This window comes from Phocoena sinus, chromosome 13 (assembly GCF_008692025.1).
Source record: "Phocoena sinus isolate mPhoSin1 chromosome 13, mPhoSin1.pri, whole genome shotgun sequence".
Taxonomy (NCBI): domain Eukaryota; kingdom Metazoa; phylum Chordata; class Mammalia; order Artiodactyla; family Phocoenidae; genus Phocoena; species Phocoena sinus.
In genome coordinates, this window is record NC_045775.1 from 19,181,942 (window position 1) to 19,197,372 (window position 15,431).

General features: G+C 34.3%; 1 protein-coding gene across 1 annotated transcript in view; it reads left to right on the top strand.

The window, feature by feature from the left end:
* Nucleotides 1-15,431, top strand: part of NCOA1 (nuclear receptor coactivator 1) — a 262,458-nt gene that overhangs the window by 180,463 nt on the left and 66,564 nt on the right. The window contains 4 exon segments of the mRNA XM_032652699.1: nt 1,260-1,439; nt 2,728-2,823; nt 7,604-7,744; nt 14,572-14,719. Coding sequence (XP_032508590.1) covers nt 1,260-1,439; nt 2,728-2,823; nt 7,604-7,744; nt 14,572-14,719 — 565 coding nt within the window.

Below are 15,431 nucleotides of genomic sequence, written 5' to 3' on the forward strand. Positions count from 1 at the left end.
AATGTTATCCATAGCTCTTAATTTTCTATGTTGTTCACTCGATGAAGTGGAAGCCTATTTCTTCTTTGAAAAGAGTAGTATGTGTTTATAGTAACTGGAAGCCTGAAACAATTGTTCCTCTTAAAATCGCTAGTTTGATACTTGAGTTACCAAGGGGTCTTAATGTGTTATAGAATTTTAGAGTGTAAGTGACTTTTGAGATAATACAAGTGGGTTCCTTTATTTTAAAGACAAGGCAAAGATTAAGCCATTAACCCAAAACTCACAGCTAGTTCAAAGATGAACCAAGACTCCTTACTCCAGTATAGGTTTGTTTCCATGATTTCCTCTAACAGTTATAGAGTGATGAGATAGTAAAAAGGAAGGAGGTTCAATGGCGAGGCTATGGTAAGAAATCTGTTGGGAATGGGGAGAGAATAGCTGAAAAACTCCTCTGACTGCCACCATGGTTTGAATATAACATTGTAACTGGGAAATGGTGATGTGCCACACAGTGATTCTCACTTGAAATGTATAGTTATCTTCTCTATAACTGAATTCACTTTTCTTATACTGAATCAGGTAACATTTCTGTTTTAACAGTCATTTTTATGTAATGATTACCCACCATATTCAAGGCATTGTAGCATGCAGACTGTGCAAATAAAATAAAGAGCAAGAAAAAATGATTTAAGAAACCAAGACTGGTCTCTGTATATTCTAAATATTTTTTTTGAGTCACATTTGAAAAACTTTGACTCCTCCAACCGACAGGGTGCACACACACACAAGCCATCCTTAAGCATCCATGCCTACCAGGTTAAAACCCTTGCCTAACAACAGACCTGTGATTTTCAATCATTTTTTTCATTGCCAGGGTATAACAGGAAACAAGTGGAAAAGCTCATTAATTAACTGCTGTAAAATTCTGAGCAAAAGAGCAATAAGCTATTAACTTTTTAAAGCTATTAATTTTTAATTTTGTCTTTATCTGTTTATAAAAGCTGTTAGTGAATTAAGGTATTTGTAAGACCTTATCTTTGAGGGAGGAAATCCTATACAATTTCTTGCAAATTTTACATTTTTCTAATTGGTAAACATTTAGCTTTGCTAAGGAAGATAAGTATCCTATTCCCTCAGGATAATGTTGGATCTGAGGAAGTCTGTCTTTTAATCTGAGTAGCTAATTAAGCAGATGAGTAAAGGTATGTCTTTTGTATCTTCAGAGTTTGTACTTTTTCACCTTTTTCACAGGCATATAATCAATTTTTCTTTCACAGTGAATGGAGTTCCTTGGCCACAAGAGGCAACACGACGAAATAGCCATACCTTTAACTGCAGGATGCTAATTCACCCTCCAGATGAGCCAGGCACCGAGAACCAGGAAGCTTGCCAGCGGTATGAAGTAATGCAGTGTTTCACTGTGTCACAGCCAAAATCAATTCAAGAGGATGGAGAAGGTAAAAACAAAGGGTGATTTTAAGGTGTTTGACTGCTTTTTCCATGGTTTTAGGAACAGAGAGGAAGTTGATTATAAACTGCCTTCTTCAGATAGTATTTTTGGTTATTATATTATATAGCATAGCGGCTATTCAATTTGCTCTGTATTTCTTAATACTTAAGAAAAAAATTGCTAACATCTAGAATTACCCATTTAAAATGCCCCCAAATCCTCAGTTTTAAGCTGACATTCCCACTAAAATGTCAAATTCAAACCAACTTGCTGCCTAGAAATAAGAGCTGTGACTAACTGCTGCCAGTTGGAAATGTACCAGATGCAGCAGGCTGTTGAACGGCTCTGATTTTTAGAAAGTTTCAAGCTTAGAGTGTATGGAACACTGGAGAATAGAGTTAGTATTTTTGAGGCCATACAAGGTAATTTATAAGGAGAAAGCTTCTGAACAGATGAAAACACAGCTGAAGCTCTAATATGAACAGGGTATGAACATGGTATTAGTTAAATTTGTTACAGTGGATGAGTTTTCCATGCAAACTTAAACTGATCTAAGTTAAGAACACCACAAATTGGAAATGGGAGTAAGGACTAGGGAAGGTAGCAGCCGAGGAGTCAGATGCAAAAAAGGCTGTGTATGTAGTGGGTCTCACCAGGGAATGGGCGCCACAGTCGACTGGGGACTTTTTACAAAATACACATGCAAGCCTGTCTTATATGACTGAAATTCTTATTTAGTTGTGTGATATTGCGAGTAACCTCTTAAAAAAATTTGGAAATGGGACTTGCAAAAAAAATTGCAGATCCTAAAAACATAGAAGTCCTCTGTCAAGGGCAAAATAATGCTTCTTCAGAAACAGTTAAATGTTTTTTTCATATGATAAATTATTATCTGCACAGTGGTTATAGGAATAATCTTTGTAGCCATTAATGAATATAGGAAACAGACTAAAAAACTGTATTTTATAAACCACTATGTTGCTTAAATGTAGCCAAAACTACTTCTTCAAGTTGTTATCATCCAAGTACTTGAGATGCATCAGTCTCCGCTAGTTTATGTAAGAACATTCAATGGGAAGGGATAATTTATTCTAACTAGATCTCTATCTGGAGCTGCCAGTTTTTAGTTGCGAGCAATTTTATTTCTAATATTATACTATTAGATCAGAGTGACTCCAATATTGTGTCAGATCATATAACATGTACTGTTTTTATAAAAACCATTAATGGCAGGTGGTAGATGTGAACCGCTTGCTACCCTCTTTCCTTCAATTTCCCCTTCTTGTTTTGGGCAGATTTCCAGTCATGTTTGATTTGTATTGCACGGAGATTACCTCGGCCTCCAGCTATTACGGGTGTAGAATCCTTTATGACCAAGCAAGATACTACAGGTACTAGCTGCAAAGTTCAGAATGTTCTCTCAGTATTAATGATGTGACTATGCACTTAAAACTAACTGTGTCCCTCTGTTCTCTCCTGTTCAGCTTCTGTTCACTAGTCCTGTGCAGAAAACATTTCCAATGTGGTCTTGATTCTGTGCATTTTAGATACTGTCATCATTGTTATGGGAGGGTGCTGGGGAGAACATTATTTTGTAATTATGCACGTGTCTATATTCTGATTATAAATTATTTTTCATAATCTATGGAAAGAAATTTGGCAATGTAGATATTAATGTATTTATTTATAAACAGATACAAAGAAGTGGTTTTAATATTGTGCATAAATGTATCTGGCTATTTCTTTTTTCCTTTATTCTTTGTCTTTAAATTTATTCAGCACATACTGATTGAATTCCTAGAAGTGCCTGTCACTATGTGTGATTACTCAGGGTATACCTGATTGAGCAAAAAGCAATGGTATAATTACAGATTTGTACTTTTTTGTTGGAAAAGGTGTGAAATGGTATAAGGGGAGCTAATAGGGAGGTCCTATTTTAAAATTAGCTGGTTAACAGAAGGCCTGTCGAGCTGATATCGCGCCCCTAGGCCCCAAAGGATGAGGCTGTGCCAGCTGTGCAAAGTGTGGGTGTTGGAAGGGTGCGTTGGGCATGGGGCATGGTGCAGAATGGGTGCTCCTGACTGAGGAGACAGAGCTGCAAAAAGCCCTAAGACAGAGGAGTATGTTAGAACTGGAGGAAGGGCTGTAGAGCCACAAAGCGAGTGATAGTGAGCATACCTGAAAATAAGCCCTTCTTTTTAAAGGCCTACTTCAGATTTGATTTTCAGCAAAAACAAGTTGTTACTGTTCTTTATAATTTATAAAGTATTTCTCATATACTGTTTAATCTTTTTTTGATAATTTTTAAAATTTCTTAAATTTAAAAAAATTTTTGGCTGCACCATGCGGCATACAGGATCTCAGTTCCCTGACCAGGGATCAAACCCTTGCCCACCCCTGCAGTGGAAGTGCAGAGCCTTAACCACTGGACCATCAGGGAATTCCCCTATATTGTTTAATCTTATCTTCACTTTGTCATGTTAGGTTTTCATACTTTTACATCAATCAGAATTGTATATGTATTACTTACCACTCTAGTCTTAAAATAGAGATAGATACTACAGATAGATTTTTTAGCAGACCAAGATTTAAAAAATCATTTCTACTAAATTTTATTCTTTGTGAAAGTTTAGTTTTAATGTACTTTTTTACTTTACCATTGTTTACAAGATCCTGTTACAATATTTATTAATTTTTTAGTCCCAGAAGTCTAATATTCCTGTATTGTGTGCTTTATCCTTGTGTTCTTAAAGATAAACTCCCAACTGCTCTTACTAAAGGGTAGGTAGGGATAAATTAGGGCAGAAAATGTTGGTTTGGCTAAAAAGTTTGTTCAGGTTTTCCGTTACATCTTACAGAAAAACCCGAACGCACTTTTTGGCCAACCCAATAGAATACAACAAAGAGAATGTCTAGGAGCTTGGCTAAGGGTAGTAATGATCAGTTACTACCCTTACAGCATCTATTACAGTAATGATCAATTACTACCCTTACAGCAACAATTACAGCATCTAAGGGTAGTAATGATCAATTCCCATACCTTTATTCATTCACTTTTTGAGTCTACCATGTACACGTTCCTTTCCACTTTCCACCAATGAACAACACTGGAAAAATTTAATAAACCCTTACTGAAAATCCAAAATATTATTGCATGAAGGAAAAATAGGGTCTATTAAAAAATATAGCTGGTCTTTTGTGTCAGTAAAACCAAACAAGGGTTTGAGAGATAGCAGAATAAAAGCCTGTTGAAAAGGGGTGATGGTTAGGCCACAGAATAAATGTGGGAGACAAGGGAGGCCTAAAAATTATGAGGATAATTTAAGAACAGTATATTTCAGCTTTTCCTCATATTGCATTTCTATAAATTGAATCCTAAATTAGATTGTTTTAAAGAAGACTGTATTTTTCCATAGGAACAATGTTATAACTGGTAGTTTTGTTTCTGACCAAGGACCCAGCATTAAAATCTTAGATATACTTGATTTTAGAATAAATTTATAAAAATTAAAAAATTAAGCTCTGGATCATAAAGTAATTATAAATCTAGAGGGAACCTCAGAGATTACGGAATCTAGCCTGTCCATTTTACAAATGAGGGAATGGTGACTTTTCTAAAACCAGGCAGCTAATTGCTGAGGGCAGACATCTTTAGGCCCTAATATAGAACTCTCTCTTTATATTGCATTGCCTTCCACCGACGCACTATTTAAAGGGCATCACTGTACTGCACCACTTCTTACATAGAAGATACCAGAGAAAATAGAAAGATGCCAGAAAAATATGAAGTATTCTTTTATTTTTAACATCTTTATTAGAGTATAATTGCTTTACAATGGTGTGTTAGTTTCTGCTTTATAACAAAGTGAATCAGTTATACATATGTCCCCATATCTCTTCCCTCTTGCATCTCCCTCCCTCCCACCCTCCCTACCCAACCTCTCTAGGTGGTCACAAAACACGGAGCTGATCTCCCGCTGCTTCTCCCGCTGCTATGCGGCTGCTTCCCTGAAGTATTCTTAAAATGTAAAATTAGCATCATATCATAGAGTTGATTTAGATAAAAAATAATAAACAAGCTATAATAAGTATTAGATATTTAATTCCTTAAGTTTTAGTAGTGCTTTCAACTCTACATGGAGTGGTTCATGTCCCTTAAAAAAAAGAAGTTTTCTACCAGGAAATGTTGAACAGTGGTTTATTTGTTTGGTTGGTTGGTTAAACTTTCCTCTAGCAAGGAGAAGTATTCTAAATCAACCTGTTTATGATTCTCTCCTAAGATACTCATTGCATTACTGATCATTTGTTACCATTACTGATAATTTAATCACTTTCTCCCCTCCAGTCCCACAATTACAGACGTCCTTGCTGTCGTGTGGGTTAATACTGACCTGAACACATAAACACAAACATACATTGCCTCGCTTAGTCACTGCATATGAGGAGTATTATTGCATTTGAAGATTATATAACAGTGGATTCTCTGCTATAACGAACTCTTAGTCTCTTATATGATGAGACAAAGATTGAATGATTAAAACTCTTAGAAAATCCGAAATTATCTGTAGTTTCAATCACAGTGTTCATCAGGTTTTCCCCAAACTGTTCTAAAATAACAAAAATTCCCTCATTTAAGTTTTAATTTATTTTCTTTCTACATTTATGCCAAGACTTGGGTGACAACCTGATCAGACATACTTGGTTATATTAGATTCAAGACCCTACGTTAAAGAGGTCTAATAAATACTTTATTTCTAAACAAACCAAGAGAAATATATAAAGAAAGGATTAGTTAAAATGAAGAGGCACAAACAGTACAATAGATTTGAGTTGATTGTGTGAAAAAAGGGAAGATGAGGAAAAGACAACCAGGCGTTCACAGAAGAGGAAACGTGAGTGGTGAATAAACATGAAAAATATTCAACCTCATTAATCAGGGAAATACAAAGTTAGACCATAACCATTTTTCTGCTACTAATTGTAAAAAATAAAGAAGCCCAACAGTACCAAGTGATGGAATGGATGTTGGATTAACAGTAACTCTTACATAGGTTTCTGGAAAACAGTTCAATATTACAAATTTGAACATTCACATAACCTGTGACTCAACAGTTCTATTCCTACATATGTACTCTAGAGAAACTGTTACACACATGTACTATGGAAAATGTGAAAGATATTCATAGCAGTATTGATTGTAATGACAAAAAACTGGGAACAATCTAGATAGACAGGAGAATATAAAGACAGAGAGATGTGACAAGTGAGGAGTACACACATAATTGAATAATATTGATGATATTGGTAATGTTCAAGTTTTGAAGTTGGATGGGGCTTTGTAAGTTTTCATCTTATTAATCTAATTCTTAATTTATATATATATATGCACATACATATATATATATATATCTTACCAATATTACTTTGTGTGAATATAAGATTTCATTAAAAATAAAATAAAACAGATCTGAATAATCACAAACTGGATTAATTGGCTCCTGATTAAGAAATAATTTGCCTGAATTCTTCCATAGTCGTTTAGGAAACTTGTTCAAATGTGATAACAATGTCAAATCACCACTAAATTTTATAAAGCGTATGTTCTGTTTGCAGAACGCCTAGCAGATCTTAATGTTCTCACTTATCTTTTTCTGATTGTCCTTTTTTTGCCTTCAGTCTTTATTCTTAAATGCAATATTGTCTATAGCCCAAGAGGAGGTAGGAAAGGAAAGGCTTCCTTACTTTCTCATATTCTCTTCAATTAATTATTGGAAATTAATTTAAACCAAAATAATATATTTCATCTCTGCCTCCCATCCCCAATAAGTGATCCAATCATTAGTATATATAGAGAGCACGATCCAAAGAGCAAACCAGAGGAGTTTGACCTACATTAGTCTCTGCAGCTTCAGGTCTTTATGATATGACTTTACTACTTGATTGGTATTGAATTTTAGGATATAATATAATGCACTCCAAGGCAAAAACAATTTTGTAATATCATGTCACTGATATATTCCATTACCATATGTTATAAAAATTAATAGTGCTTTTGTCCATTAAACATTTGAGAGGTGGCAGAATATTTTTTAGATGCAGTTGTTAGTTTTGAAACATCAATGACTTGTATTAGGAGGCTATCATAAATGTAAACTTTCATTCTTTGTATAGGTAAAATCATCTCTATTGATACTAGTTCCCTGAGAGCTGCTGGCAGAACTGGCTGGGAAGATTTAGTAAGGAAGTGCATTTATGCTTTTTTCCAACCTCAAGGCAGAGAGCCATCTTATGCCAGACAACTATTTCAAGAAGGTAAGGTTTTTCTCTCTCAGCTATTTTCATTAACCTTGCTCTTTATTAATATTGAATAATTTATATAGAATTTATGGCTTGATAAGTATTTTTTCCAAATTACAGTTTTTACAATAATCAGTTTTAGGAAGGAAGAAGTGGGTAAGCAAAGTAATTCATGAGTGGATCCTGAATTTTGGGATGCACATTTTAAAAAACAGGATATCATGTGGTGGTCCCTCACTCATTCATTCATTCATGCATTCAGCAGACACATATCAAGTTCCTCACATACATAGAACACTATGTAAGGTGCCAGGGATTCAGTGATGACAAAGCAGGATTTTGCCCTCCAGGAGCTCAAAATCTGTTAGGAGGATATATGACAGTTTTAAAGATCAATGTGGCCTGGGCTATAAAAGAGGTATAACAAAAGAAGAAAAAAATTAATTCTGACTTGGAGAATCAGGGATGGCTTTAGAGAGGAAGTGATATTTTTGTATGGCCTTTGACGATCACTCCCAGCAGAACAGGCATGTCAGAGAGCTTCTAGATAATACAGATCTATATCATGCATGTTTACTTCATGACTGTTACAGTACCTGACTCAGGTTGAAGTTTCAAGTTAAAAATATGTCATATAAAATTATGAATTAATAATTAAATAACTGCTGTGTCATAGTACGTACTATGGGAATGTGAAACAAGTATATTCCCTGCCCTTAAGGAACTTAACAGTATTATAGGAAAGATAGGGAAAATTAACTGAGAGTGAAGGCCAGAAAGTTTGTAAAGATTCAGAGATAAGGGGTTTTGATATATTTTAAAATATTGTCATGTAATTATGGTAGCCTGATACATCTTTCCCAGTGTAATTTGTTCTGTAATCTCTAAGTAAATACTTTGTCTGGAAAGAGACTCTTTGTATGGCTATTCCTGAAAAACAATTTTTAAAATACTTTTCATTATTCCATCACCTTTCTTAATTTTAACATTTTCCCGTTAGGTTTCTTAAGTTTACAGATGATTTTCCATTCATTCCATTTTAGGTCAGCTGCTTCCTAATGGTATGTGAAGGAAGCAGCTTGATTTTTTTTTTTCAGGAAGCCATCTGTATGAATCTCACTAGTCTGTTTACTTCTGGGACAGCTTCCTACAGACTAATGGTTCTTCAGTTGGCCTCTTACTAGACTGTTACCATCCCCAAAGATGGTATTTCAGTGGATATGACCAAGAAGTTCCCCAGGCAATCCTGAAGTGCAGTCAGGTTTGGAAACCATTACAGAAAGCAGTTAATGCCATCCGCTGGTTGCAAACTTTGTGACTCCCTCTACCAGCAATAGCACTTGACTTTTGCATAAGTGGGAGACTCAGAGCACTGTCTTCACTCATTGCCTAAAATGCTGCGGTATATGATACTCTTCTCTTTGATTTTTGCCTTAACTTTATAAGTTGAACCTTCCAAGGCTTTCCTTAAAAGACTTTCAATTTTATTTGCCTATAATTTGTATACATTTTGGCCAAGGCAAAGCAGGTCTAGATTATTGTCTCATTGTCCAAATGCCTAGGCTGCCCATAGATGTGATTGAGCCGTGGTTTAAAGTATGTGTTTCTAAACCATTGGAACTCTCTATAAAATAGATGGATTAAAGTATAATAAGTAACTAACCTATCATTAACATATGAAGTAAAACAATTTAGAGAGAAATGTAAAGAAATATAATTCAACACCTCTTCTCCATTACTCGTCTTAATATCCTTTTCTTGTACTTTTTTTAGAAAAAAAAAAATTCCTCAATAGAAATAACTTTTTTCTCAGAATTAAATTGCCCAGAATTCACATGACTGATTCTAGTGTTTTGGAGATTCTGGACAACCTGGTAAACAGCGTTTATGAATCGAGCACATCTTTTTCTTATATGTTATATTTAGCAGTCAAGTTATATTCAACATCAAGTTTGAGAACCACTGGTCTATCAAGAATGGAGAGAGATGTAAATAGAATTTGCAGTTTCCTTGCTGCCTCTGCACTTAGGGACAGTGTAAAAGAATGAAACAAATTATGCCACTATATCCTCGATTTTGTGTAAAACTTTTAAAATGTAAAACCTATACAGTAATTGATATTTAGGCAAGAAAATTTGTCCTCTGTCTTTTTTCCTGCCTTTAACTTACCTTTTGAAGGCAGCAGCTGGTATAAAATCCTAATATGCATTAAAAATTTAAGTTCTTACTTTTTAAGAAATATTACCTAAATATGTGGCTTGCTCAGTGTTTAATTGCAAGTTTTCATTCTTTGACTTTGAAAACGAGATTAAACATTAGTATTTGTGTGAAAAAAAAAAGATTTAAGTTCTTAGCTTAGTTTTTCAGCTGCTTTTGACAGACAGCTCACGGACTGCTTTTAAAGGGTGTTGACCATTTTATTTTCCAGAATCAAATTTGAAAACACATTTCAGCCAAAGAATATTGTGGGAGCATTCAGGATGAACTAGATTAAAGCAGTTGTTCTCCATTGAGACTGGGGGGAAAATGGGTATCAGGACCACCTGAGGAATTTTTTAAACTGGGAGGAAGTTCATAAAGGTATATAGTTTAGAAAAGCTTCCTAAGTTCTGTTCAATTCAGAATCATTCTTTTAGAGAATAGTCTAGGTTAAATGCTTCCCTAAGGTCCCTGATAAGATTCATTTGGGGCAGTTGTTAAACCAGATTTCTGGACTCCACCCACACTACTGAACCAGAGTCGATAGTCTAAGATGTTTTATTACAGAAAAGTTTGGAAAACATAAACATAGGTTCCACAAGATATTAATAGCTATAACTAGGAAATGATGTTTCATGCTGAATTAAATATGGGAAATATTTCAGTCTCCACTTTCGGGGATTCATAAGACATATTTAAGGTATTTAAGTTTCTGGGAAGGTCTACAATAAAGGTTCGTGTTTGACTTTGTTACCCAGACTTATTTTTCCTCAGAATACTTTTTCCTGTAGCACATCTATTAGCACTTAAGGAGAGTAGTAGTCATGGGAAATGTTGGGCTAGATAGCCTAGAAAAGTTTTATGAAAGTTTTATTTACCTATTATCAATAATGTAATGTAATGGATCGTTTCTTCTCTTTGAAAGATGTCCATGATACATTGTTACATGGTGGGGCCACGGCAGTGAGAGGCCCGCGTACTGCAAAAAAAAAAAAAAAAGTAGGCTAAGAAAGCATGGCATATATAGTAAGATCTCATTCTTGTATATCTATTTATCCAATATTAGAAGGCTAACAAAATGTTAACAGTGGTTATCTCTGAGTGATGGGATTATACAAGTTTATCTTTACTTACTCTTTGTTCATTTCTCTATTAACTTTATAATCACAAAATAAAGTTATTTTCATTAAAAAAATCATGAGACAGTTGGAAGGAGTTTGTAGTATCAATAAGTTTGGAAGTATTGCTATAAAATGTAAGTTCCCATATGAATGATTAACCAGAATGTCCATGTTCTGTATAACAGAGTTAACTGAAAATCTTTTTTTGTCTAACTTTATTAAAAATATTTAAAATATGAGTTTATTTTCCTTTTTGAGAAATTTCGGTATACTGAATAGAGTTTACACATTGGTGACTGAAAATCTTAGAGCATCTAGGGGTAATTTTTTTTTCTTTATCTTAGTAACAGTTTTTAAATTGCATTTTTTCTGCATATTTCTAGGGAAATATCAAAAAGAAAGAGAAATCTCTTACAGCATTGATCTGTAGTACCCTGCCATACGTTTTAAACCTGCCCAGTTGGTTAACATCAGTAAGGCATGCTTGTTGAGGTTATCTCAGCACCAAATTAGGTGGAGTCAAAAACCCAAATAGCTCTACTTCTATAGCTGCTGTGACCAGAGAAAACAGTTTCCTTTGCTCTGTTTCCTGGCTTTGTTGAGGCCTACTCTGGGGGGACAAAAGCAAAAACGATTGCCATTTTAAAGGTTCTTTGAAGAGTTTCTGGAGTGGCAATAATACCACATCAAATAACATCCCTCCTCACTAAGTGTTCTAAAAATTTTAGAAATGGACACAGGAGTCAGAGATCAAAACCTGGCCAAACTAAATCAGGAAACAAAACCTGGTAAAACTAAATCAGAAAACAAGTCAGGACCTGAGATCAAATGAAATTCCAAATAGTTTTGTTCAGGCACAGATCTTTCTTATGGGGAAAATTTGGTGTGTAGAACAGACGTTTAACCAACCAGTTCTGTAAAGAATTATGGCTCCCATACTCATGTCTTAATTCAGAATATTAGATTGTTATGTAGGGTTGAAGCTATTAGTATAAATGGTATCTTGGGATTGGCTGAATGTGAGTGACTCAGGACATAGGTACTTTGGAAGCTGCTTATTTGTAGTTTGTTTTTTCTTTGGTATTTATTCAGGAAATATTCATTCAGTACCTGCTATGTACCAGGTTCCATGCTAGATATTATCTCACAATAAACTGGCTCCATTTTAGTGACAATGGGCAAAGGTTAATTTGCATTATTAAGTCCTAAACTTGTAAATGACAAAGTCAGAGTTCAAACCTAAATCTGATTCCTAGGCTTTTATGCTTTTCATTGACCTGTGCTGCCTTCCTTGTGCTGAGTCTTATTCCACACCTTATTATCGAAAATAAATAATCTAACTTCAAAACTTAAAGTGTAATATTTTCCTGTATTAAGTTAGAAGGGATTTCCCCAATTTGGGAATTTTCACTAGTTTAGATGTAGTCCTCCAAGTTAAGGAAGCATAATTACCAAAGGACTATTGATGGTTCTGTAATCCACAGTATCTTAATATTCCCATGTTAGCCTGAGTTTTTAGTTCTTTCTCACTTTAAAAGCATTGTGCAATTTCAATGGAGAGTGGAAAATAAGAATGGGACACAGTACTAGCCCTTACGTTTATTCTACCTGCAGAAGAAAAATAAGTGTATAAAAGGTTTTCTACCTCCTGTTCAAAGAGATATAGAAGAAATGTTTGTGAAACAATGAAAAATAAGATTGGAAATGCAACATGAAATCAGATTGTATGGAGCTGTACTGTCCAATATGGTAGCCACTAGCCACATGCAGCTATTGAGTACTTGAAATGTGGCTAGTGAGACTAAGGCACTGAATTTTAAATTTCTTTTAATTTTAAATTTAATTTGCCCCGTTGATTTGCCACATTATGGAAGTGGCTGATGACTGCCATATTGGACCGTCAGCTCAGTGGTAAAGACCAGAGAATGCTTTCCAGCAGAATGATCCTAAAGCACAATAAAGTGTGATGGAAAAATAGACAAAATGTCATCAGCAAAATAACCTGAAATATCTTCTGTGTCTTATCTGGCCATTTATATATCTGTAGCTTTCTCAATATCCCAGGTTAATAATTATCTTAAAGTGCCACTTTTTTGTTGTAGTTGTGTTTTCTAAAATATATTATCAGAAGATATTAACAGTTGGGAATTGTTAATATATTTTTAAGGTTTTGTCAGAGCAAACATTTAACTTATATCCTTACACAGAAATTATCGGTTTTCAGTAAAGACTTTTTCATCATTTATTATTTCACTAGATACTAAATTTCTCCATGTGTTGTATTTGGTAAATGTGCCAGTGATTTGGCTGAAATTGCCAGGTGGGTAAGGAATCCTTGAAATTAACTTTATATCCTGGTTTTGGTACTTTGGGAGATTGATTTACAGCAGATTATGCCCTCTTCAGTTTATATGGTATACCCATGGCAATAAAGTAGAGCCTGCCTTCTCTTCACTTAAAGTAATATGTAGCTTCAAAAATTATTTATCAGTTGGTCATTTTGTCTTTCTCATATGTCTTTAAAGTGTGACTGAAGTCCTTTCTGAAATGTCTTTGAAAAATAGGACTAACATTTATTACAGGCTACATTATAATAGTCATTTGTGGTAGTAACCCTTGTATTTCAGTGGATATGATTTTTAACCTTGGTATAGCTGAGTCTACCTATTAAATCTTTCTCAAAAAAGAATTCTGTTGTATTACTGAAACATCAGTGACATTTTCTTACTTAGTAGTCTGGTAGAGCCTTTACATATTTCATAAATATTTACCAGTAGAGTTAGAATTTTATCTGTTGTTAATAAAGCTTTAGGACAAAAGTAAACCGTGTTGTTTATACAGTGATTTGACTGCTTTAACCTAGTTTTTATTTTATATTAGTAATCAGTGGCTTTATCTTAATTTGCTTACTAAACTAAATTCAAACATCAAAAATAATATATATGACTATAATAATTTGACAAGTGGGGACCTTATCAATTCACATTCCTGAGTGAAAAATTAAATTTGAATTTCAGTTAAAGAGCTCTGCAAACTAATCAAAACTCAGAGGATGAATTTTATAGTATATTAATGACATCTCAATAAAGCTGTTTTTAAAAATCAGCCAGCCAAAGGTTGGGGGAGAGCTTGTTAGAGATAATACTGAGAATGAGAGGGGAGAAAATTACTTCTTGGTATTTTTAATGAACACTTAATAAATTTAAGGAGCTGCCCCATTATAGGGAAAGATTAAGGTTGAATTTTTTGTGGTTTGTGGTTCCTTCATAATCATAATTTCTGTGAGGAGGCACCCATTCAAGTAGGACTAAATTAAAACTTGTCATCAGATTGTATATTTCACCCAGAATCATTTTTCCCCCTCAGATATCTGCTTTATCTGACTGTATTTAGAGTCTGAGCAGGCAGCAGTTAGAAGGGCATTTAAATGAAGTTCTAGGTAGAAATAAGGCTTGGTAACTCTCCTTTGCCCAAAGTATAAGTGTCAGAATTTTAACTAGGTTTCTCTTTTGTTTGAAACAGTGATGACTCGTGGCACTGCCTCCAGCCCATCCTATAGATTCATATTGAATGATGGGACAATGCTTAGCGCCCACACCAAGTGTAAACTTTGCTACCCTCAAAGTCCAGACATGCAACCTTTCATCATGGGAATTCATATCATCGACAGGTACTACTTATTTGGAGAGCTTCATATGAAATAAGTCAGTTCACATATCTCTTCTTAGAGAAAGAAGTTTTATATTCTTGATGGCGAGAAAACAAATTTTAAATTAGGCATTAAACTAGCATGATGAGCATATAGTTAATATATCCATACTGAGTTTTATAGTTCTGTCGCCTAACAATAGCTTTGTTGTTTAAAAAGGGAGACAGGAAAGGTGTGGCTGAATGTATGCTTAAGGGGTAAAAACCGAAAACGTGGCTAAGAATTTCCAACTTTCCATATGTGAACTTATGGTCATAAAAGATTTGAGTTTATTAGTATTGTTATTTTTTAATTTTAAAAGTGCTTTATTTTCATTAGGGCAAAACTCAGTGGCTCCTGAGTTCAAGTTGATAGTTTATCAAACTACAAATTATTAAACTATCCACTTGAGATTTTTTGAATGTCATTGCCTCTAATTTGTTCTCCTCTCAAAATATGTTTTACACTATTATATATGGTAAATTCATGAAACCATTCTCTTATCCTATGAATTATTCAAAATCCTACATTTACAACTATTTAAAATTTAGCATTAAACAAAAGCAAAGACATTTTCCCTCACTTCATCTTTCTCTCATCTGATATATTTGCTTATGGGAACATGGTAATACCAGTCACAAATCTGTTGTCGTAATTATGGATTTGAGTAAAGAACTTGATGAAAATCTGAATT